Source organism: Echinops telfairi, unplaced genomic scaffold, assembly GCF_000313985.2.
Source record: "Echinops telfairi isolate 266 unplaced genomic scaffold, ASM31398v2 ScPeMD7_7400;HRSCAF=8409, whole genome shotgun sequence".
Taxonomy (NCBI): Eukaryota; Metazoa; Chordata; class Mammalia; order Afrosoricida; family Tenrecidae; genus Echinops; species Echinops telfairi.
This window is the reverse complement of record NW_022111300.1, coordinates 19,932,862-19,957,130: the sequence shown is the minus strand read 5'-3', so window position 1 is coordinate 19,957,130 and position 24,269 is coordinate 19,932,862. Positions and strand designations below refer to the sequence as shown.

Below are 24,269 nucleotides of genomic sequence, written 5' to 3'. Positions count from 1 at the left end.
GTGTCTTAGGGTCAATCTGGGCCAGTCCCAACACTGAGTCTCCAGCATTGTCCCCCTTAGAACCCGGGGCCATGAGGAGATGGCGTGTCTCGTGGTGGGATCAGCCATATTGTCCACTCTGTCCACAGGCTGTTCAGAGCGGAGATGTCGTCCTTCAGGCCTGGTGGATCAGGATGTGCTCCACTCTCTCTTCCTCCCCCTAAGTGCTCCCATTTGCTCTGACATGCCCCCTCCCCTAACTGCAGCTTCACTGCCATCCTCTCAAGTAGCTACTTCTGGGGGGAGGGGCTGTTGTCCACATGGCTGGCATGGGAGCCAAGCCCTCAGGCCTCTCCATTGGCTCCCCATTCCTTGCCAACAAGCTGCATTCGTCTGGCACTGGCTTTAAATCTGGTCCCTCTTTCCCTGTGGAGACACAAACAATACCCTTCCCCTTCCCTTGGGTGGTCAGTGCCCTATTCCCCCATCACATATCCCCTTTTTTTTCTTCCTTTCTCCGTTTACACCCCCCCCTTCCCTTTGGGGTTGGCTACCCTATGTACCCCTGGATTTGGTCTGGCACCTGCCATACTACTTGGACCTTACCATTTGGCAAATTTTTGCTCAGGGTTTTTCAAAACAACTGCATAAAATTGGAACAATTTAGTACTCTTTTTTTTAATCTATGCTGTTCAATAAGAGTCTTGAATTAAAAAAAAAAAATTAACTTCCTGGCTTGGAGCTTATCAACCATAGTTAGTTTTGTATAGATTTTTAAACTATGAAATGATTGAATTATGAAACAATTTGAGATACTGGGATATTAATCTTGTATTAAGGCACCGAGGTATTTAAGAAATTTTCCTTACAAAACATGAATTCTTTCAGTACAAATAAAACAATTAGCACCATACATTAGAGAAAGGATGGTTATGAATGGGTACGAAAACTGACAGCTGAGAAGAGAGAATGTAGTACAAGTCATATGGCTGCCATGGGCAAGTTATCTCTTCAGTACTTTGAAGAAATCCATCTGTATCAAGTGCAATCTTTGAGAGAAATGCTCATGGATGAGGAGAGATTTGCACTGAAATATGAAAGATGCATTTGTAAGAAGAGTGAGGAAGGAATTTTAGGTAAGCAGAAATGCATTTGTTAAATTTCAAAGATGGGATAACTCAAAATATCCAAGAATTATTACATTTACTGTAACATAGTTGGGGTTCAAATATAAGAAAATAATGGGTTAATTTAAGCTAAACAATAAATTGAGGTTGAGTCTAGAATTAGAACTCAAATTCTAAGACAGTGATTATATATGTTTGGGCAGGGATTTTCATGATCAAAATCTTTGCTTGGATAAAATGAGTCTGTGTGTGCTTTGTAAGATTATTTGACTCTGAGAATAAATATGGAAAATCATTCTATTACCATAGTCCAGTCTTAAGGTAATCAGACTATAGCTTATTATGGATAAAAGGATATGAAAGATTTGGAATAAATAGTTATTACTTAAGAATCATTAAGACGGGTTAAAATAATAAAAAAGCTCAAGATATTTGACTATTGTTAACTTTCATAACAAGATGAGAGAAATTAGAATGAAAAAGTCATTAATTAAAATGAAAATGAGTTTAGTTTTAGAAATAGATTATTTGGAAACAGCTGTTGGCCTTCAAGACTCAACTTCTAGTTTCCTGATCACGGCATAGGTCAAGTAGCATGGCGGTGGGGAACCCAAAAGATTTATTTTCTTATCATTGTTTTTACTTGCCAAATATTTATTGAGTGCCAAATTTGTGCTCTCATCATTCCTATCCTTGAAAAATTGCATCGCAAACCAAACCAAAGTCATTGTTTTTGACTTGATTCCGATTCATAGTGACCAACCCTATGGTACTGAGTGGCGCTGCCTCATAGGATTTCCAAGGCCTTAAATCAAACTACCAGAGCTGTCTTCTCCACAGGTGGCAGGCTTGGTCATGTTTGAACTGCAGACTTTCAGTTGCGAGCTAAGTAGTTTAACAACCAGCAACACCAAAATAGCAGTAGATCCTTGAAAGCTCTGTAGGTCTAATTACTTTTTACAAATTGTATTTGATCTTTCTTTCTTTCTTTTTTTTCATTTTAACCAGTTTAAAGAGTACAATTCTGTGGCATTGACCAGGCAAACATTTCTGTACAATGACTACTACCTATTCTCAAAATTTTTTCTCACCCCAAACAGAAATTTGTATACATTAAACTATTATTCTCCCTTCTGATTCCCCTAAAATTATTGTCTATTTTCCATCTCCATGAATTTAGCAGTTTTAGGTGTTCCATATAAGTCTAATCATTCAACATTGGCCTTTGTGTCTAGTTAGTTTCACTTAGTATAATGTACTCAAGATGTACCTATTTTGTAGCTTGTATCCATATCTCTATCTATATCTATATATGGCTGAATAATATTCTGTGGGCAAAATGTTAAATGATGAAGGAAGTATCAAAACAAGATGGAAGGATAGGAATATACACACAAAACATTGCTCAGTGTTTGACCATGTTAGGAGGTAGCACATGATCGTGAATCAAGGCCACTGAAGGCAGAAATCCAAGTGGCACTGAAGACACTGTAGAAAAACAAGACTTCAGGAATCGACAAATTATCCATTGAAATGTTTCCTTCAGCAAAGGGATGCAACCCTAGAAGTGCTCCCTCTTCTATGACAAAGAAATTTGAGAAACCTGGTCAGTCAGTGGATAGACCTCTATACCTAGGTATATTCTAAAGAAAGTACCCAACCATATCACTAATATCATTTGCAAGTAGAGTTTGGTCAAAGAATTGATATCATTAATATCATACACTGCTTTCTGTGTGTATATATTAGACTGGAGAGGGGTGTTGTGGAGAAGTTACCATTGAATCAAATTGGACAGAAACACCTAAAACATGTTCTCGCACTTGGTGTCCTCAGTCCCCGTAACTATCCTCTAACAAGTGACTTGCAGATGGTGTACTTCAAACCATGCAATCTAGAAATTTTGTGGAATGCTAAAAAATATTAAAATTGCTGTGTTCAAAGGGCAGAATTAAGGTGATGGAAATAAAGGAAGCACGTTGCTAAAGCAGAACAAAAGGAGGGATTGCGGTAATAACGTGTTAATTTTGGGGAACAGGCCCCATAATTATGCAAGCACAAAAGCGACATATCTGGGAAAGTAGACTGTTTGCAAACACAACATTTCTCTTTCATTTACTCACACAAAAAGTCCGATAGTTTTCTCCAAATGAGAATGTCGTGCCACAATTTTTCAGCAAACTTCTACTCTGGCCAGATGACAAGAGAATGTTACCTTTACTCATGGATTCTGGCAAGGGAATTGGTATTGGGGAGAAAAAGTTTATAGAGGATGATAGTCCTGTTGGACCTTAATTCTTGAAATGATCATTTAGCCATTTGCGTCTAGGCTTAATGTGAAGCTCCATCAATTCAGGTTTGTCTAAAACCATTGATTTGTTTGGTCAAATTTAGGTGAATAAAGATCTTAAATAGGACCCTACCAATTCCTTTATCAAATGAGAAATCTGAGATTGAGAGTCTGTAGTTTTAGCCAAAGATGTCCAAATAGTTAGAAAAAAAAAGTGTGATAAACATGGATTTCTCCTTCGGTAGGCTCTTGGACAGATTATGGGATTCCATGCCTTGTATGAGTTCTCAATGCAAATGTTAACTTTTCAGTATTTCACGTTTCCTACTTTGCCGTTTTCAAAATGTTCATTTTAATCCATAAGAGTTCTATGGAACTTAATTAGTATTCACAAAATAGGTTGGGTGTGCTGCATACAAGAATAAGTGTTAAATGAGTCATTACTATTCTTGTTTTTCCCAGGCTTAATGAAGTAAAACAAATGTTTTTAGTATAAGGGCAACTGCTTTGTTGTTAGTGTGTATGAAAACCTTTCATATTTTTAGAGGTAAGGGCAATATGTCCTTATCAAGATTTTTGGATAAAAGATCAATATGTAATTTTTACCAGCTTGTTCTTTGGTCCTGTGATGATCAGAGAGATAAATATATATATATTTACATATATATATCTGTGTATAAACTAAAGAGGAAAGATGTAATCTAGCACACACAGAGTAAGAGTAGCCATAACAATCCATATATATGTGTTCAGAATATGATAAAAGCACAATAAAAATCTTCAGAACATCAATTCTGGTATTATAAGGGAAGTCTCAAAACTTGAAAGCACGTGGTATATGAAAACAAAATACTCTTAGCACATATTTTATCCTATGCTTCATTTTACTATACTTTCAGATGTAAAATGAATCTTCAGGATACAGTGTATAGTGTGTACTCATCTCAGCTCTCCTACCTACATGCTTTGTGTACCTGGACACGTTAAGTAACTTCTGAGACTTGGAGTCCTCATCTATGAAATAGGGGTGTAGGAATCCTATTTTGTAAGATTGTTGTGAAGATTAAATAAAATGTGGCATCAAACATGATTAACCTGGGGAATTCTGTAGAGCTGGCAGTGCAAACAAATCATTGTTCTGACCTTCACCCACAGTATAACAAGGAAATGGTGCTCAGCTTTGAGATACTCTGCATTGGGAAACAGAAGAAAGCAGTAGGAATTGCCAACAGGCAAGAATCTGCAAATCAAAGAGTCTCTTTGGGGGAGTAAAGTCAGTTCTCTGCCTCTCTCCCAGACCTACAGGCCACTGGATGCTGTGAATTGAAGTGGTCCCAGAAAAAGCACCAGAGCCCTGGCTGTCCAAAGAGAAAGTAGCCCAAAGCATCCGCCCTAAATCTAAGGCAGTTAGATATTTCTATTAGCACCTGGGAGAAAATAATATGTAGGCTGCAAAGCTAGCCAGTGCATGGAAACTATAAAACACTGTTGAAAGAGACCAAACAAAATGAATAAGTAAATGGAAAGAGTTGCCATGTCAAAGTCTTAGAAATCTTATTATTATTAGATGTCAATACAACCCAAAGTCATCTATAGATTCAATGCAATCTTTTCTTTTAATTCAATGAAATCTTGATCAAAATTCTAATAGCCATTTGTAAAGAAATAGATAAACAAAAACAGCATAACTTTATATGGAATGGCGACAGGTCCCAAATAACTAAACAATTTTAAAAGAGAAGAATAAGTAGAAGGGAGCATAGTATTAAACTTTAAAACATACTGTAGAGCTGCCGTGAACAAAATGAGCATTTCCATCATATATACTTGTAATGACTTGAAAGCAGATGTTCAAAGTGAGACTTGTACATTGGTGTCATTCCATCACTAAATACTCATCAACAGATGAATGAGTAAACAAAATTTGGTACATATGTATACAACGGAACACTGCTTATATTGAGTGAGTGAGATAAACCAATCACAAAAGAACAAATATTTTATAAGCTCACAACATATAAAGACTGGAAGGACAATCTTTTTTTGAGGAGTCTTCAAAAAGTTCAGTAAAAATGCAATTATCTTTAATTTATTATTTATTTTCTTTAATTCCACCAACTTTTTGAAGCCCCTCAGATAGAGATGACAGTTTATTAGTGGTTACCAGAAGTAGGAGGGGAGGTGGGAAAGAGAATTAACAGTGAAGAAAATATCACGCTGATTAATGGTAGGGTTGTGCAATAAATTATTGTAAATTTGGTCTATGTTATGCTCCCGTAAAAGTAGAATTGACAAAGTTGTGTGATAGATACACATGTATTTACAACAATGACCAAACAACAACAACAAAACAACAAAATTAGCTGTTGAGAGTAGTACTAGCAAACACCTCCTGAGATTTGGTTCCTTGATTTAAAGGTTTAAGGTCATGGTTTCATGGGATGGTCCAGTGAACTGGCCTAATGTGCTTAGTGCTGCTTCTGCTCTACTTGGCAGTTCCTTAAATAGTGCCTGGGGTCGTAAAGACATGCCAGGAGCTCTCCAAGGCACAAATATTGTTCTGCATTTCCCTGAGACAACAGAGAAAGCAGGAGAGTCCTGAATAGGAGGATATGCTGACTGCATGGTATCTAACAACAGGAAATGTATGGCTAATTGTCTTCATGAACAACTGCCTGCTTTGCCATGAGTCCAGAAGAAAGGGATAGTGTTGGCTACCATCACTGAACACTTCGATTGGAGAGGCCATAGAATGTGACTGATCAAGAGCGGGTAATGCCTAAGAATTTCAAATTCTTGTTGATGCTAGGCTTTCTGGAGTCTTAGAGGCAGGATGAACCCAGGAACTATTGCATTCAGATAATCTTTAGACCTTAAACTGCAAATAACTAAACTAAACCATAATTTGGCTGATCTAATAAGAAGATCTACCTTGAGTATTATGCTATTTAAGAACTATACATAGAATCAAGAAGGGCCTCTCTGGCATAGTGGTTATGTGTTGTTCTGCTGCCAGGTCGGTAGTTCAAAACCATCAGCCACTCTGGGGGAAAAGATTGGGCTTCCTACTCCTAGAAAGGGTTACTGCCTTAGAAGCTCACAGGGGCAGTTTTAGTCTGTAGAACTATGGGGTCACTTGGAGTCAACATTGACTGCATGGCAGTGAGTTTTGTTTTGTTTTATGTAGAATCAAATTAACAACAGCAACTCTAAAAAATAAAACAGAAACCTTGGTGGGTCGGTGAGGTTATGTCAATGAGGGAAGAAAAATTCAGAAAAGTCATTTAGGAATGGTGACACAGCTCAAAGAATGTTATCAATGTCCCTGAATTCTACATGTGGAGATGGTTGATTTGGTGTTTGTTTTACTGTGCATGCTTTTAATAGCAATATAAAAATAAATACATATTTGAAGGAAAAAGACTTGATCTCATGCTAGGTACAGCTTTCCAGATCTCAAAAATGGGATATATATGAAGAAATATATAAGCATACAAAATTGAATAAATACTTTTGTCAGAAATGAAAAAGATATGAAATTGTCATAGAGATTTCATTGTTATTGTGTAGTTCTAGGCTTCGTTTAAAACCATATTAAAAGACAACAGCTTAAGTGAAGATACCTGATGGATTTGCCATTGCTATGGGTTAGCATGAAAACAAAAGGCACAGCCTGGAGGCAACAGCATTCCTCCTCTGTCCCTCAAGGTCAACTGCAGTGAGGACATCACACTGTTCTCATTGAGGCACTGAGCCTATTTTGTGCTTCCATTTAAGATCAGTGATTGCAACTATACTCCAGGCCAATTGAGTCTTTATAGTAAGAAGGATTGCAAGTAAGCACTTTGGTGGAGTTTCATGGACAACTTTGCTGTACTTCTGCAACCTTCAGTCTATTCAGGACATGCCAGGATTAGAATCACTGAGGCACATCGGACTGAGTGGATTTTATGATGAGTACAGCGTGAATGCTGTAGTGAGAACATCAATCACTCTTCACACGATGCTCCAATTTTCTGAAATGGAAGGTAGAAATGAGGTTATTATGAGGATGAAGGAGATCTGCTTTAATTTTTTTTAAACGAGAGAATCTTATGCTAGATTTAAGGAAGAACTTCTTGAATGCATGAGTGAATAGATGTTTACCTTGGAAGATATGGAATGCTTTTGAAGAGAGTATTTAAAATATATTCCAAAGTTATTCAGAAACTATTTGGAAGCAAGTGGAGTATTTTCTGCCTTTCTGCTTTATTTCTCAAATGGTTGAGTTATTGATTCTATGTAGTATTTCAACTCAACTATTGATATGAGGTTTTCTACAGGCTTTGGGAGCTAAGTTTTATTTGCTACATTATTATGTCATAATTAATTATGTGGTTTTTAGCTTTTAGATTTATTTTCAAATAGATTGATTGTCATGTACTTCTCATATCATACAATGTCATCACTCAATCATATTAAGGGTTGTGCAGTCATCACTGCAATCAATATCAGAATATTTTTCTCTCATTCTCATTTTGCTAGTTCCCCATCTCCCCACCCAACCACCCTGCCGTGCCCCAAGGTAATTATTAATCCATAGATTTATTTCTCCTGGATTTCATATATACTCGAGTATAAGCTGACCCGAATATCAGCTGAGGCACCTAATTTTACCACAAAAACTGCATAAAAAATGTGCTGAAAAACTCAGCTTATACACGAGGATATATGGTACATAAAATCATAGGAAACACAAACAAGAAACTAGGAAGGAAGCAAGCAAACAAAAACCAACATAGAAAAACCTCAACCAAAAAGAAAACAGACATCTTCAAAACTGAAACAATTAAAAAAGGGGACCAGAAGGGAGATCCGATGATAAGGTTTTATATTTTGACCTAACTACACTTGCCACAATTGACTACACAATGTTTTCTGTCTGATTATCTTCAGAGGAAATTCACTGGGGCTTAAGCTACTTGGGGAATCAGCAAATACATTTTGGGCTTCCACTGTCAGCCTTAGCCTTTTGCAAACTGGGTGTTCACAATTTAAGTCTCTGATACCATTTCCCATTTTCACATTTAGATTTTATTATTTACAACCCTTATATAACACAGGCTGATGTGGTTCTTCCATGTAGACTTAGTTGATGCCTCATTTAAATGGCTGCTTGTTTTAAGACAAACATTTAAGACTTCAGAAGCCATTCTTCCTCATATCCAAGAACCCATCTAGCTTCGCTGTAACACCCATATCTTCAATGGTATCTTCAGGAGGGCAAGTACTGAATAGAGCCATTTCATAAGAACTCAATATTCTTAGATAGGGGCTCAAATTAAGTGCAAGACCAACATCTCTTCATATATCTCTGGTTTATATATGCCTCTGGTTCACTTTAGAAGCATCTTTATAATTTTATGATAGAGAACATTATAAGTCATCCCCCTGGAGCATAGGGTAATTCAGTTGATAGTGTTATAAATTTGGCCAGTTGTATAGAATTTAATACATTGCCGAGAAAAGGAAATTATGCAAGTAAGATTGGCTTGAGAATTCAATACATGAATCGTTGACTTGTGCAGAATAAAATGTTAAGTGACACGACACTATATCAACAATGGGGGATGGTATATTGCAAAATTTCCAATAGCACTTATTCCCAAAGGCAGAACCACATCTACCAGACTACTACATAGAGTAAGCAATTAATTAGTCAATTAAAATAACATATTTTACTCCTCTACCATTATTCATTGTGCCACCCTCAAAGCAAAATCCTCAAGTCCAACAACCTCCAATGGCTTAACCTTGGGATAGCAGTCATTTGCTGCTGCTTCTCACACCAGGGGCAGTTCAGCTCTACGTCTAAGGGAGTATATCAGTTACTTAATTCTGCTAGAGAGAGTTTGAGGTAAAGTCTAGTTTGCTTAGTAGGATTTCCACATTGAATCCCCATGATGGGGCCAATGGAGTATGTTTGTGCCTTGAAAGGACAGAATCTAAAGGCCCAGTAGTCTGTAGCACACAGCTTGGGTCACTAAGGGCTGTATAGAAACTAGATCAAAGTTGTCTAATTAGAAACACAATACCAGTATTGTTCATCAGTTTTTCTTGTTGGAACATTGCTCCATCCAGTTTAACCAACAGTAGCGTAATTGCTTTCTTTGAGACATATATGCCCCTGTCGCCCTATCTTGTCTTGAATTTCCAGTGAGATTCACTTATCGCTCTTGTAGGTGTGTCTGTTGTTGATTTGGGGTGACCTTATCACAATGTTGTATGACAGCAACTGTCAGGACTTCTCCCACTGTACCATCTTGAGAAACTGACCCTAGCTGAGTGAGGTGAGGTCTCTTCTGACGAAGAGATTATTTAATATAGTGGTTTTTAATATTGAGTTAAAGTTTATTGTGCCAACCTGGCTAATAAATACATGCAGGGTTAATTGAAGGGTAGAGAGATAGATGGCTCAGTGAGCCTTGCCTTTCTAGTTCTTGGGTCTCTTGCTCTCTGATAGTCAGATCAAGCTGCTTCAGCTGGCAAGGCTCACTTCCTGCAAGACATCCCCAAGGAGAAGCTGCATGGACCTACCTCGATGCAGTCCTGGGTGCTGAAGCAGCCATGTGGAGGCCCCTGCCAGCACTGAGATGTTTACATGCTCACTGATTTGGTTTTCCTCCTGTAGTTGGTGTCATAGTGTGTGTTTTATGAGATGGAGGAGGACTTTGTGGATTAGTGTTGGACATATGCGTTGGACTGGTGGGCTTGAGCAGCACTGGGTTGGGATGTTTTCTTGATGTGCACTTACCCTTTACAGAAAGCTCTCATACATATGAGTTTCTGTGGATTTGTTTCTCTAATGTACCCAGACTAACACAAATATGTACTTATAAATGGGTTGATAGGTGGATCACGAGCAGTAGACAGGGATAAGACCTCTTTGCCTGGGAGACTGAATTAGAAGATTACATGATCTTGGAGCAGAAGCCTGCCTTCTGCTTGATATTTATCCTCATATTAGTAGACGCAGAATATTTGTCCCTCTGTGATTTATTGACTTCACTGAGCATAATGGGTTTCAGGTCTATCCATGTCATAAGTTATTTCATTTTTTTTTTGCTGGTTTTCAGGGATACTTAGTATTTCACTGTGTGCATATACCAGAGTTTCCTTATCCATCCTTCTGATGAACATTTGGGCTGTTTCCAGCTTCTTGCTATTATGAACTGTGCTGCAATGAAATTGAAAAAGCATACGTCTATTAGTGCTGTCTCTTATTTTTGAAGGGCATATGCCCAGCAAAGGTTGTGCTTGGTTTTATGCTATTTCTATTCTCAGTTGTTTTAGGGAGAATGGTTGTACATATATAGTAGTGTAGAAGAGTTCCCCCCAGCAATTGTTCTGGTGTTTGGTTTTCGGTTGGACTTTCATTGTGTGTATAACATGATATCTTTATTTAGATTTACATCTTCCAGATGGCCAGTGATTGTGACAGTTTCTTCATATATTTGTCATCCCTTGTGAATTTTCAAGTTATTTGTCTACCTTTAAATTGGATTATCTCTTTTTTATTGAGGTGTTACAGAATTCAATAAATTTTAGAAATTATTCTTATCCATTGTTGAGTCATTGCTAAATATTTTTCCCCAATCAAAAAGCTCTCATTTTGATGGTCTTTTATATGCATAAGTTTAAAAATTTTTTAATAGGTCCCAATCATCTATTCTGTCTCCCACTGTTTGCACGTCCTTAATTATATATGATAGTCTGTATATGCCCAGTAATAGGGTCTTCAAATTTGTCCCGATTTCTCAAGGACCCTCCTTATGTCACTAGGGTTTACATTACATCTTCCGTTGTTTTTTGTGCCTGGTATAAGATATGGGTTCTGTTTCATTCTTCTGCAGATGAACATCCATTTTCCAGGACCATTTGTTGAAGAAGGTGTCCCTTTCCCTGTGAGAAACAGAATTGGAAGAGACTATATTCAGAAAAATTCTCTATACTCATACATTAAAGAGTCTGGGAGGCAATGCCTTCCAGTCACATTTTCCTAAGTAAAAGTTTATTTCCTATGATGCCCCCCATAATCATGGTGCTTGCAAGCACATGGTTGCTACTATATATACTTGAAGGTCAACTGCTTGAATGTTACTTGCCTGAAGGCTGTCAGCCATGGATAGCAATCAGATCCTATTGTCTGTCCCACCCTAAGTAGAGCCTACTCCCTTCTGATAGGGAGTTCCCACAGAGAAGACCTCAGTGGCGCTGAAGGTCAAGCCAGCTCAGATACAACCATGGTTAGTCTGCCATCTCAATGCTTGAATCCACCCATCGTGTTACATATGGACCTACTTGTCACATGTATGCCTCTAATACAACCCCTTCCTGTTATGTATGTGCTTACCATGGCTTGCATGCATGGCAAGATTATATAAGCTCATGAGAGAATACATTACTGCCTCATTCTGGTTCTGGTTGCCATGGAAGAGGCGAACCCTTGCATACCTTGTTTGCATATCTTGTCTGATGTTCCTTTAATTAACCCCTCAGTACACAATTCTGCCTTAGACCCATTTGGTTCTGGGCAAGCTGGTCCCCCACAAATAGTGCTCTGAATGGGGACTAAAGGAAGGTCTCCTGGAGGAGAAATTACCTTGTAAAATGATTATGCAACCCCATTGGATGGTCCAGTGAATCAGGGAAATTATTTTGAAGTGAGAATCTGGTTTCTTATATTCCTATCAGTAAAACAAACACCACTTGGGAAAGAGTTTCCAAGGAATCTAACCTCATAGGTCACGGAATATGTTGGGATGCTGTTATGGTCAAGCAGGAGTGTCCCTACGAGGAATTAGTAATTGAAGGAAAGGTATTTTCAGGATTTTTAGACTCCAAGACTGGTGTCACTCTTTTCAAAATGGCCTGTATCCAAAATGGTGGGGATAGGAGAAGTTAACCAGGAAAAAAATACAGCAGAGTCATAAAATCCTATAGCACACAGGGCCTAGAAGGCAGTCAGGTTTAATTAAGCCTATAGTTATGCTCGCTATCTCTGATTTAAACATGATAAGGAAAATAGGATATATGGGGGAGGACTCAGAAAAAAATCCAACAAGGAGCTCCTCCTCCAATCTAGATCACTCCTAAATATAACTATTAGGATTTAGAAAATTCACATATTTTAATCAGGACTGCTGGAGGCCTGAACTCATTAAACTGTGTTGGAAGTTCAATGACCCTAGATGGGTGGAGAGTGTTCCACATTCAATAGAAGTTGCAGGCTTTGCACGAGTTTGTTCAAGAGCTGCTAAGAGAGGGTTGTACCGAAGAAACTGATCTTGGGATTCCTCTGTATTTGTAATTGAGAAGAAATCTTTATACTGGTGTTTACCCATAGATTTAATTATAAAGCCATTGGGACACTCCAAGCAGGCCTCTCTTCATCTAATATCCCAAAATGGTGGTTTTTAATAGTCATGCATTTAAAAGATAGTTTTTACACTATCTACTTATATCCTCCTGATCATGATAAATTCACTTTCAAGGTCCCTGAGTTAAATAATAGGGCCCCAACTAAAAGATTTTAAATAGAAACCTTAGCTCAGGGTAGTGAATAAACACTACAATGTGCCAGTTTTTTATAAGCTAAATTTTAGTCAGAGAGAGATCATACACTACATGGATGATATCTTAATACCACCACCTAATAATTAAGTGCTACAACCAGCTTATGTTCACCCCAGGGAAGCCATCTCCCAGACATTTCCCATTTAATGTTTTCTGTTCCTTTGTCTAAAATCAGTTGCCTGTTGGTATGTGCTTTTATTTCTAGGTTTTCTCTCCTGTTTGATTGGTCTCTCTGTATCTGTCATTGTATCAGTTCCAGGCTGTTTTGGGTACTGTGGCTTTGTAGTATGCTTTGAGTTCAGATAGTGTGGGGTCTTCTACTTAGTTCTTTCTGGTAAGTTCTTGGTTCATTCTGGGTCTCTTCCTTTTCCATATGAAGTTGGAATTAGTTTTTCCATTTTTTAAAATTATGTAGTTGTGATTTGGATCAAAATTGCACTGTATTTATGGATTGTATTAGGTAGTATTGACATATCCATAATATTGAGTCTTCCTATCCATTAACATGAGATACTCTTCTATAGGTGTAGGTTTCTTTTGGTTTCTTGTAATAATGTTTTATAGTGTTATTAGCACTGGTCTTTTGTTTCTTTGGTTAGGTTTATGCCTACGAATTTAACCTTTCTTATAGCTATTGTAAATGGCATTGTTTTCTTGACATCTTTTTCAGAGTTCTCTTTATTGGTGTATAGAAATCCAATTAATTTCTGCTTGTTAATCTTGTATCCTGCTACTTTACCAAATCCTTCAAGTTTTTCCAACAGTTTTTTTGGTAGAGTTCTTGGATTCTCTTTACTTAGAATTATATTCTCTGAAAGGGTTTCATTTATTTCCCCAATCATATTCACTTAATGTTTTCTTTCTTTATTTTATCTGGTAGCACTCATTTCTTCAGTTACCTCTTCATGAGATTGAGTAGTATGTTGTCCAATCGCCATGTGTTAGTCCTTACATTCCTGTTCTTTCTATTGTTGATTTCCAGTTTTATATCATTGTGTTCTGAGAAAATGAATTGTAGGATCTTAATGTTTTTGAATTTGTGGATGCTTGATTGGTGGCTTAACAAATGATCTATTTTAGAGTATGTATTGCGTGTGTTGGAGAAGAAGGTACACTGTGTTGGTCATGCGTGGAGTGCTCTGTATATGTCTAGTTCATTGTGTTGTTCAGTTTTTCTATTTCTTTATTGCATTTCTTCTCTAATTATCTGTCTTTCCTTTGGAGTTGTGTGGTGAAGTCTCCAACTATTATTGTTGAGCTGTTTATTTTTGTTTTCAACTCTGGGAGAACTTTTTTAATGTATTTCAAGGGTTTTCTTTGGATGTGCATATGTTTATAAGGTTATATGTTCCTGGTTTAAGGTTCCTTTAATCATTATATAATGTCCATTATTATCTATCATTATGTTGTTCACAATGAAACCTATTATATCAGACATTAATAAGGCCACTCATGCCTTTTAATTGTTGACATTGGCTTGGTAGATTTTTCAACATCCTCTGATTTTTTATTTATTTTACTTAGTTATTCATTCTGTTCAGTGAATTGAAAGAAAGGGAATATGAGTGAGTGTTAAGTGCTGAGTCCTGAAGTGAAAAAGATGTATTAAAAAAAATATTCTAGTACAGCAAAGCAAAGTTAATGTTGTTTCATTCAAACAAATTTTAAGGATGTTTAATATGACACATTTATAAAATAAAAGTTAGCAAAGGGTGTTTGGTAAATAATTAGTATAACAAGTAAAAAAAATATTAGAGAGCTGGAATTTTTATGCTTTAATGAAATAATGTAGCAAAGAAATTTAAGCTACTAAATATAATTTGATACTACACTTGATCTTAGCCCAAAGGCCAAGAAGCAATTAAATATAATCTGAGAGAATAAAAAGACCCAACACAACACCCCCCAATCAAATTTAAGAACACAATCCTTTGAAACACGTAATCAGTCTAATCAGTCGATAGCAAATAGTCATTACATACCGAAAGTTCTACGTGGTAACTAGTTCCACCACAAATCCATGTAACAATCTAGAAATCTTGAGATGAACACTTAAGTTATGTCCTTGATCTCTACAGCTTGGTTTGTAAGTAGGTACATGCTTTCTTGCCACACACAAACACACTTTCAAGGAGACTAGCATTTTTCCACCTGTGCTTCAAAATATTTTGATTCCATTCTAGCGCATTGATTCTGATGAGAAATGTTTAAATTAAAGATTGGGAACACAACTTCAACCTTATAAAAATTTTTGTCTTTTACTTTAAGGTGTGTCTCTTGTGGGCAGCATGAAGATTGGTTTACTCTTCGTTGTCTTTTTATTGGTGCACTTAATCCATTGACATTCATTGCAGGTTGTTCTTATAATTTTCCTGCGTTTGTGTTTGGCTTTATTGGTTGTTTTATTGGTGTCTTTGTTTTCCCTTTACTTTTATGTTGTTTTGAATGCTTCTTTCATTGTCTTAGTTTTGGGGTGTTGGAGTGCTGTGTGATATTTTCAGATTTGTCTGCTATTGTTGATTTATTTGTTCATAGGGATCTGGTTGATATTTTTTGCTATGCCGTTCCTATTTTTACAAGTTCCTTTAGTTTTTCCTTGTCTGAACATACCTTTATTTCTATCTTGTATTGAGGGATAATTTTTCTGGGTATAGGATGCTTGGTTGGCAGGGATTTTTTATTTCAAAACATTATACATGCCATCCCATTGTTTTCTTTCTTGAATAGTTTCTGGTGAGTTCATTTTTCCCGTATCAGCCTTCCTTTATGACTGCTCTCTTTTCTTTGACTGCCCTCAGGACTCTCTCCTTTTCCTTGAATAGGACAGTTTGACTCTGAAATGCTTTGATTTATTTTTTTATTTTTTTTATTATGCTGTCTGTCATACTTGAAGTGCTCTCAGCTTGTTGAATAATTATTTTGTCCTTTTCCATGATGTTGGGTAAATTTTCTTCCATGACTTCTTGTACTATTTTCTGTATAGGTTTTGTTTGTTTCTTCTTGCTCTGGGATCCGGAAGAGATGTAGGCTGCTTCTCTTGAAGGGGTTCCACATTATTCTAGGGCTTTCTTCAGTTTTCTTTGCTTCTTTTCCTTGTCTTTTCTTGTCAGTTTTAATCAGGCTCGCCGATTCTATTTTTCTTTTCTTCCCTTCTGTTCCTTAGGTCTTTGACTATGTTGAAGAATTCTTTATCTCATATTTTATCTTTTGAGGTTTTGTTAGTTTGTCTTAGGATTTTAGTTTTTCAATTTCTTCCATTGTTCTTATGAGTGTTTTCCACATCTTTTGAAAGGACCGGCATCATTTTCTGAGTTCTGTTTCTCATAGTTCCAGGGCTTCTTCTTTCAACATACTTCATTGTGTTTGAGTGATTTTTCAGTTGTTTGTGTTTGTTTTCCTTGATTTTAGGGTTTACTGTGATGGACTGCTATTTCCTCTATGGTACATCTATTAGTGGTGTGAGCTGCTGGATTGTTTAGCGGTAGTCATCTATGACTAGTAATGTAGGAAATATCTAATATGAGTCAGAAAACATGCAATAGTAAAATGGAGAAAAGGAGACTGAGATGGGTAAATGGGGGAAAGTGGGGTGGAAGAATAGAGAGCATAAAAGTAAGGATAGTAATAATAGGCAACTATCTGGATAAGCCAATACATTTGTTTTCAAAACTATATTTTGAGAGGGTTAATTAGAATTACTATAGTCCGTGGAAATATATTTCATGAGGAAAAAGAGAAAGCAGAATGAGATAATGAATGGATATGCAGGGAAGAGAAGCAGAGCCAAAAGAGACAAAATATACAACAGATTTGGGTATGGGTGTTGGAGTTCTGTTGCTATGGGAGCATGAATGTGGTGGGCATGTGCCGTGAAACTAACTATTGCTGAGTCGATTCCAATCAATGGTGACCCTATAAGGCAGGGTAGAATTACCTGTGTGGGTTTCTGAGATTATAAGTTTTTATGCGAGTAGAAAGTCTCATCTTTTTCCTTCAGAGCTGCTCAGCGGGCGGGGACCAAAAAGTGTCCTCACTTAAGTGGATGTACAGAAATGTACAGGTCTGCTTGTTTTGCCTGGAGAAAATTAATATTTTCAGGTGGGTGAAACACACTGGAAGAGGAAGTGAAAAGAGAACTAGAGGAAAAATTGAAATACATTATGATAGCACAAAAAATACAAAATCTGAAGAAAATAAAGTGAATAAAACTGCCGTGTGCGTGGAGGGAGATTCATGCTCCTTAGATAGTATTATTGTGTGTATGCAGGTCTGATGTGCGGGTGGTAGGGCACTATAGAACAAAGCAGGAAAGTCAGAGGAAGGGGAAAAAATGGCACGTGTATCTTGAGTCTTGTGAATGTCTGCACCAACCTGCTCGCTTGGTTTCTGATCCACGCATGGCTCCCAGAGGCCCGTGAGGTAAGAGGTTTGGCTAGATGGGTTGCGCCAGGTGCTGGAAAAAAGGGAAAAATCAGCTGTGCTTGGGAGGAACAAGGCTCACCAAAGCAGCTTGTGTCACCGGTCAGTTGTAAAGGGGACTCTGTTAGCAGGCGCTGCTGCTGTTCTCCCACTTAAAAAAAAAAAGCAACCCAAAACTTGTCTATAGAGATTTCGTTTTCAAGTTGAGTTTCTCACTGCCAGAAAGCGCATGATATACCTTCTAGTGGAACAGCTCTGGTAACTGCTAAGAGCTTCCCCTTATTGTATCTGGTGACCACTTTCTCTAGCTACCCCTTAAATGTCTTAAGGGTTCATTTTATAAATTACGGATCTATTTATTTAACATATAAGCAAACAAGTAAAAGGATTTTTTAATTATATTATTACTATAAAGAAAAAATATATATCTTAAATATCTTGAACACCAATGGTTGCTACTCTATGTAAAACTAACTTTCCCTGTCTCCTTTACTTTTAGAGAAGACTAAAGCCCTTTATTTTGGCTACCCAACTCGACGTCACAGCTGTTGTGTAGTAAACATCCCAGGACCATGTGTCAACAAAATTATCTCACACATTGAAGATGTGGAGTCTAAAATTCAAAAGTATTTGAGAAAGGCAAGTGCCTTATTTAAAATGTTAACATTGTTGTTTGCTCTAGATAATCTCTAAAGCTCTGCTTTTTAAGGAACTCAAGGGATTATTGTAACTTTTGAATGATAAGTAGAGTACTTTTCCTTTGCCCCATTTCTTTATTTACAAACCTAGACACAGATTTCGTCTTCTTACTCAGGAATGATGAAACAACTTTATTAAATAGATTTTTCCCTACCTGTTTGTTCTTTATCTAGAAGCAATCATTCTAAGTAGTAATTTCCCTAAGCCAACTAGACTAGTAAATAGTATTTACATCCTTTTTGGGACACTAAACTGATTAGATGATTAGATGGGTAAATTGGTGTAGAAAAGGCCAGAATGCCCTTTTCAATGAGTTATTTTTTCGGAAAAAATACTTAATAGGTCTATTGAAAGACAATATAAGGATTCTAACTTTGTTTTCTTAACCTGTTAAAGTTGGTCTTCATTATTCTGAAGGACATTTGATCTTGAAATCACTTAACTTCTGGCTTTTTTCAAATGATGCTTTAGGAATGATTATAAATTCTCACAGCTTTTATTAAAGTGAGATTCATGAACAGTTTATGCTCATAGCCCTGTGTTGCTTCTCTTCCTTTACTACTGTCACAACAGATAGCTCCAAGAATGTTCTGAGGAGTCTCTCACAATTCTTGGTTTAGAGTGTCATCTTCCTGGAGAGGCATGGCAGTGCAGTTGTTTAAATCACAGGCTTATGGCTACATTTTCTGTGACTTGACATGGGAAATGGAGATAGTGATATTATGTTAAACATATAGCAGGCATATGACAGGCACACACTTTTTATTAGCTATTGCTATTTTTATGAGTTGGAATTGACTTGATGGCAGTGAGTGTGCTTGTTTTTAAAATACTGTTATTTCCATATTATAAATACAATTTTATATATTTATTATATTATCTCTATGTTTCCCCAAATCAGATTATTCCTTCAAGAAAAATGCCCTAAGGTCACTGGACTGATTTTATATTATTATTATATTATCTCTATATTTTCCTCACATAAGAATATCTTTTCAAAAATGCTTTAAGGCCACAGAACAAAGCCTTGAGAAGTATATTAAATACATAGAGATAAGATAATATCTATTGATATGCCATTCTGGACATATTATATATTTTAAGTAAGAATTATGCATGTTGCTAAGCTAGATAAAAATAGATTCATAGGTACTTTTATGAAGAATTACAGCACTATCATTTATTAAAACCCAATGAAAGTAAGGTATCAGGATCTATTATGTTGTTACACTTAGACCTCAAACAATTATGGTTGAGTATATAAGCACGATTGAGTATAATCACTGGCCATTATATCCAATTGGTAGGTGAGGGAAAGAATAATTTAAAGCAATTTAGTAACTTGTTCAAGGTCATAAGGCAGGATGGGGATTCAGACATACTTTTGCTTGTTATCAAAGCCCAATTTCTAGTTCTCTCTACAATCCCACTTGAGGGATTAGCAGTTGATGAACCACTATATATTATGTATAATAGGCCAGATGAAGTAACTCACAACGGCCAAATATTGTATGGCTTACCACTTATGAGGATAAGACAAGAAGTGTTGCTATAAGTTAATAGAAACCTCTTTTATTTAAAACTGTATTATATGAAAATATACATGTGTGAAGTTATTGTTTCTCAATACATGATCCATCTAGTTTGATACACTTCAGTAGGCAGTGTTTATATCTCTTTAACCCTTTCTGCAAAGAACTCTGACCCTTTGATTTATATTATGTGAAAACAGCAGTTGGGGTATTCTTAAGAAATTCAAATTATGTTCTGTTTTAAGGTTGACTTGGGGAAGTGAAAATAAGCCTGAAAGGGTTGTAGAGTGGATGGGATAAGATTCCCCAAGGAAAAGTCGTATCAGATGTTTCTTGCTACCGTGACCTTTTTTTAACCAATATAGTTTTCAAGTCTCTTCATACATCTTCATAATTAATCTATGTGATCATCCTGTGAAATTCTAGAAATTAAAAAAAAAGCCACTCTAACCATTTGAGCTGAGCACTGTGCTTAAATGTAACTAGTCCACACTACCCCTTGGAAACCACTATTTTAATTGGATCATATTGATAAATCCAAGACTTGTTTTGATTATTTCTCATTCCATAACATCTTCTTTATCAGCTTCACTCTTACTGAAAAGAATAATCTGCTCTCTAAGCGAACTGATATTGACATAACCTTTACTATTTTGTAAGCAGTTATCAAAAATATATTCATGTATTTCTTCTTTACAACAATGCTACTTTACCAATGAGAATGAAAAAAGTTAAATAAGTTGTACTTTATAATACTGTTAGGAGGCCCCAGAGCTGGAATACAGTTTCATCTGACTTCAAGGCCTGTTTAGCATCTGCTGTATGGCTCAGCCCTGGTGGTTTAGTGAGTTATATGTTGGGATGCTAACTACAAAGTCAGCAGTTTGAAATCATTAGCATTATGCATCTTCTTATTCCTGTAAAGATTTATGAGGGGGCACCGCCCCCCCACCAACACCAGAATTGTACAGGGCAGAGTAGAGTTTGCATAGTATGCAATTTTTTACTAGGCAAGCATCCAGAAACTCGCTCTGAGTTAGTGCACCCAGTGGCATCGCCTGGGAAGGTTCTCTCTGGTCACAGTGAATTTTTAGTAAAAGCAGTTTCACTCAAGCCACATTTTTGTGATGACTGATTTAAGAGAACAATGTAAGGCTGTGAATTTTTTTTTCCTGCTTGGGAAAAATGCTGCAGACACTGTCGTGATGTTGAACACAACTTACAAGGACAGCGCTATGGGAAAAACTCAAGGTACCAGTGGTTTTCTCCTTTCAGAAAAGGTGACATGTCAATTGACGAGAAACTTCATTCTGGATATCCATCAACTTTCCAAATGGACAAAAGTGTTGACTCATAGTGCATTTGGAGTTCATCCTACCAGGTCAAGATTCTGAAAAGATTGTGTAACAGTATGTGTCAATGCACACCTTACTCACCTGACCTCACTCAGTACAACCTCTTTTTGTTTCTGTGAATTAAGAGGGACATGAAAGGACAATGATTTGATGACAGAGATGAGGAGAAACACGAGGGAAGTGCTGTCAGTCATCCAAACAGATGAGTTTGAAAAATGTTTCCTAGAATGGAATCTTAGATTTGACAAATATATTAAGTGTAATGGAGAGTACTTTGAAGGTGATAAGGTTGTTTTTTGAAAAAAATTTAAAACCATATCTTTGAAGAAAAAAATTCGGGTTTATTTGAGGGGGTGTACCACCTTGTATAGTCTCAGAAAGTCACATGGGCAGTTCTCTGTACTAAAGGGTTGCTATGAGGCAGCATTCACTGATGGCAGCGAAAGTTTGTCACGATTCTGATAGGCAGACGGAGGTTTGGGTACCCCTTTAAAACAACTGATTTTTAGTTGTCAATCACAAAAAGGGTTAAGTGGTGTTTGGGCAGTAGTAAGCATATTCAAAATAATGTCTGTGTAAACAAATAATGAAATATCAAAATAAACAATGCCGTATAAACAAACTTTTGGACAAAATAAGCTATAATGATTATGTGTTTATAAGTAAATGCCCACCAGGAAGACCTCAAATAGGAGTCAACAGAGGGAAGACTATATTCCTCAACAAATGAAGAAACTGTGGCTGTATCCCAGAAACCTTTGGTCAAAGTAGTAGAATCATCATTGGTGTGACAACTACTTAAGTCGGGGTTTCATATGGTTAAGCATTTGCAATTTCATCTTGGCCTCAGAATACTTTCTCCGTGATGAATACTGACTCCTTACACTTATGTGAAACAGGAGAAGCCTCCGGTCTAACATTTCAGCCACAGACTTGGAACTTGCCATTTCTTTTTCTAAAGGTGAAAAAAGAAAGAAAAAGTTTTCCTTACTAATTTTCCACAGTGAAAAAACAAAACAAAACAAAAGAAAATGTCCAACAATCTTGGGAAAAATGAACTTTTGTTAGTATTAATCAAACATCCTTACATGGACAGTCATTCATCAAAAATACAAATTAAGCAAAAATTACTGAAAAGAGAACTTTAAGAGATAGATTTTTTTTGGATGAACAAAAGTTAACAGAACCTATTATTTCTAAACATACATGAATGTTACTGAAAAGCTATATATTGTTTTTTCCCATAAATTAAAAATCAATATGATTTAGCTAAAGACAAATTTTAGTTGTATGTAAAACATGTAAGAATTATTTAAAGTGGGTAAGTATTCAACAGAGAAATATTAATATTTGTTCATTTTTCTGTGTGCATTTTAATAACTACAGAATATTTGAAATAAGTGGGGAAAAAAGATATTTCTTCACGTCATTTGACCACTTAAAAGGACATTTTACCGAATAAAAGTCATCAGCCTTCATTGACAAGAGATGTAACATCTTTCAATTTGAATCTGCATTCATTCATCACCTACTTAACAGGTGCAATCTGCTACCACCTATGCTGGAGAACCCAGGGAATCACTGTGCAGCAGACAATGCAGGGTAAATTTGGTGACTAAGAGCTAGCGTCTCTGCCAAATTCCATGGCAATCCCAGCCAAGTTTCACAGAGGAATTATTTTCTCGAGTTGCAGATTCTGTGACCCATAGGGCAGGAAGTGAAAGCAGGAAATTGATTTAATAACCCATTAAAATTTTCCAAATCTTTTTATACCTCCATTTGTTGAAAAAGGCTGGTGCCACGATGAGGCCAGACTGGTCCAACAGGCTGCAACAGAGATAGAGGTGTTTGGCCAAATTTAGGATTATTTAAACCCCCCTGTACTGTAAGGAAAGTGTCCTTGGGACAGGCAGTTGTCCAAGGTTTTCTCCATGCCTCTCCTTGCTGGCATCTTTAGACCTCATATTAAAACAATCCACCTCCCCACACTGAGTCCTGGTATTTGTTACCAAGATTGAAAAGATAGAAATTGAGCTAACCACCTCTCCTCCCCTCTGCAGGAAGTCCAGAGAGGCAGGATGTTATTACTCTTGTTGTTAGGTGCCTCAAGTTGGTTCTGACCCATAGTGTGTCTGTACATAACAGAACAAGTGTTTGCCATGTATTAGGGATTAAAACAAAACAAAACCCCACAACTAGTGGCTTAGCTTGAGCTTGTGAAACAGCTGGGAGAGGAAATTTTCTTCGTTTCCCTAATTGTGGTGCAGGTGGGGCGCACAAAGTAATTTATAGTCCACCTAAGTGGGCCTCCCTGGCCAGGGGAACCCAGCAGTAGGCTGTGCCCCCTTTCAGCTCGCCATTTATGATACAAAGTGAAATTTGCAAGAAAGAGACAACATCTCTTCCCAGAGAGGTTTTGAGAAGGGACAGTAGGTTATGAGACTTCTTTCAGCACACTATTTGATTCTTCTAATAAAAGCTTCTTTCCATGTGCACGCAAGTTGTGATGTTTGCAGAGAAATTTGTGCTAATTATTAAATGTAATATGATCTCTGAGGGCTCTCTAGGAACAGGTATAACCCGTGAACCTCATGAAGATTTAGATGTTGTGTCATAATTTTCATGTGATTGAGCAGGATGTGTTGCTCTGTGCCTGCTACTCACAGAGCCACTGTTGTTGGGTCTTTCCTGACTCACATCAACTCTATAGAACTGAGTAGATGTATGGTTTTCAGGGTTTCCAACATTAAAATCTTTATGGGGCAGACAAACATCTTTATCCCCCCTGCATGTGGGTTTGAAAAGCCATGCTTTTGGATAGCAGGCCAATGCTTCACCCATGGTGCCAAGAAACATCTGTATGCCTCCCCCCACGAGAAAATGCTCCTGGTGATGGACTTGTTCACTCCCTACTCATGCTTTTTACCCCCACAAAAGAAGCTGACTTTATTTGAGGATGGGAAGAATGCATTTTTCATGGGATTTGGGTGGGAGGAAGGAAGGGGAGAAGGGAAGGCAGCCTATTTTCTTGAAAATTTTTAGGATGTTCACATTTGACTAAATTATTCATTTTCTTTTCTCCAAACTGCTTGATGTGTGTCTTAACAGTTTAAAAAAAAATCAATTTATTGAGGCTCATACAACTCATCACAATATATAGATCAATTGGTAAAGCACATCTATACATTTGTTGCCCTCATTATTCCCAAAATTCGCTTTCCTCTTGGGTTCCCGGAATCAGCTCATTTTCCTT

At 37.0% G+C, this 24,269-nt stretch overlaps 1 protein-coding gene and 1 pseudogene across 1 annotated transcript in view; one reads left to right on the top strand and one right to left on the bottom strand.

The window, feature by feature from the left end:
• CCDC178 (coiled-coil domain containing 178) overlaps nt 1–24,269 on the top strand; it is a 470,395-nt gene that overhangs the window by 5,240 nt on the left and 440,886 nt on the right. The window contains exon 2 of the mRNA XM_045296033.1: nt 17,930–18,069. Coding sequence (XP_045151968.1) covers nt 17,930–18,069 — 140 coding nt within the window. The remainder of the gene's footprint in view (nt 1–17,929; nt 18,070–24,269) is intronic.
• LOC115871738 lies at nt 14,795–14,873 on the bottom strand (annotated as a pseudogene).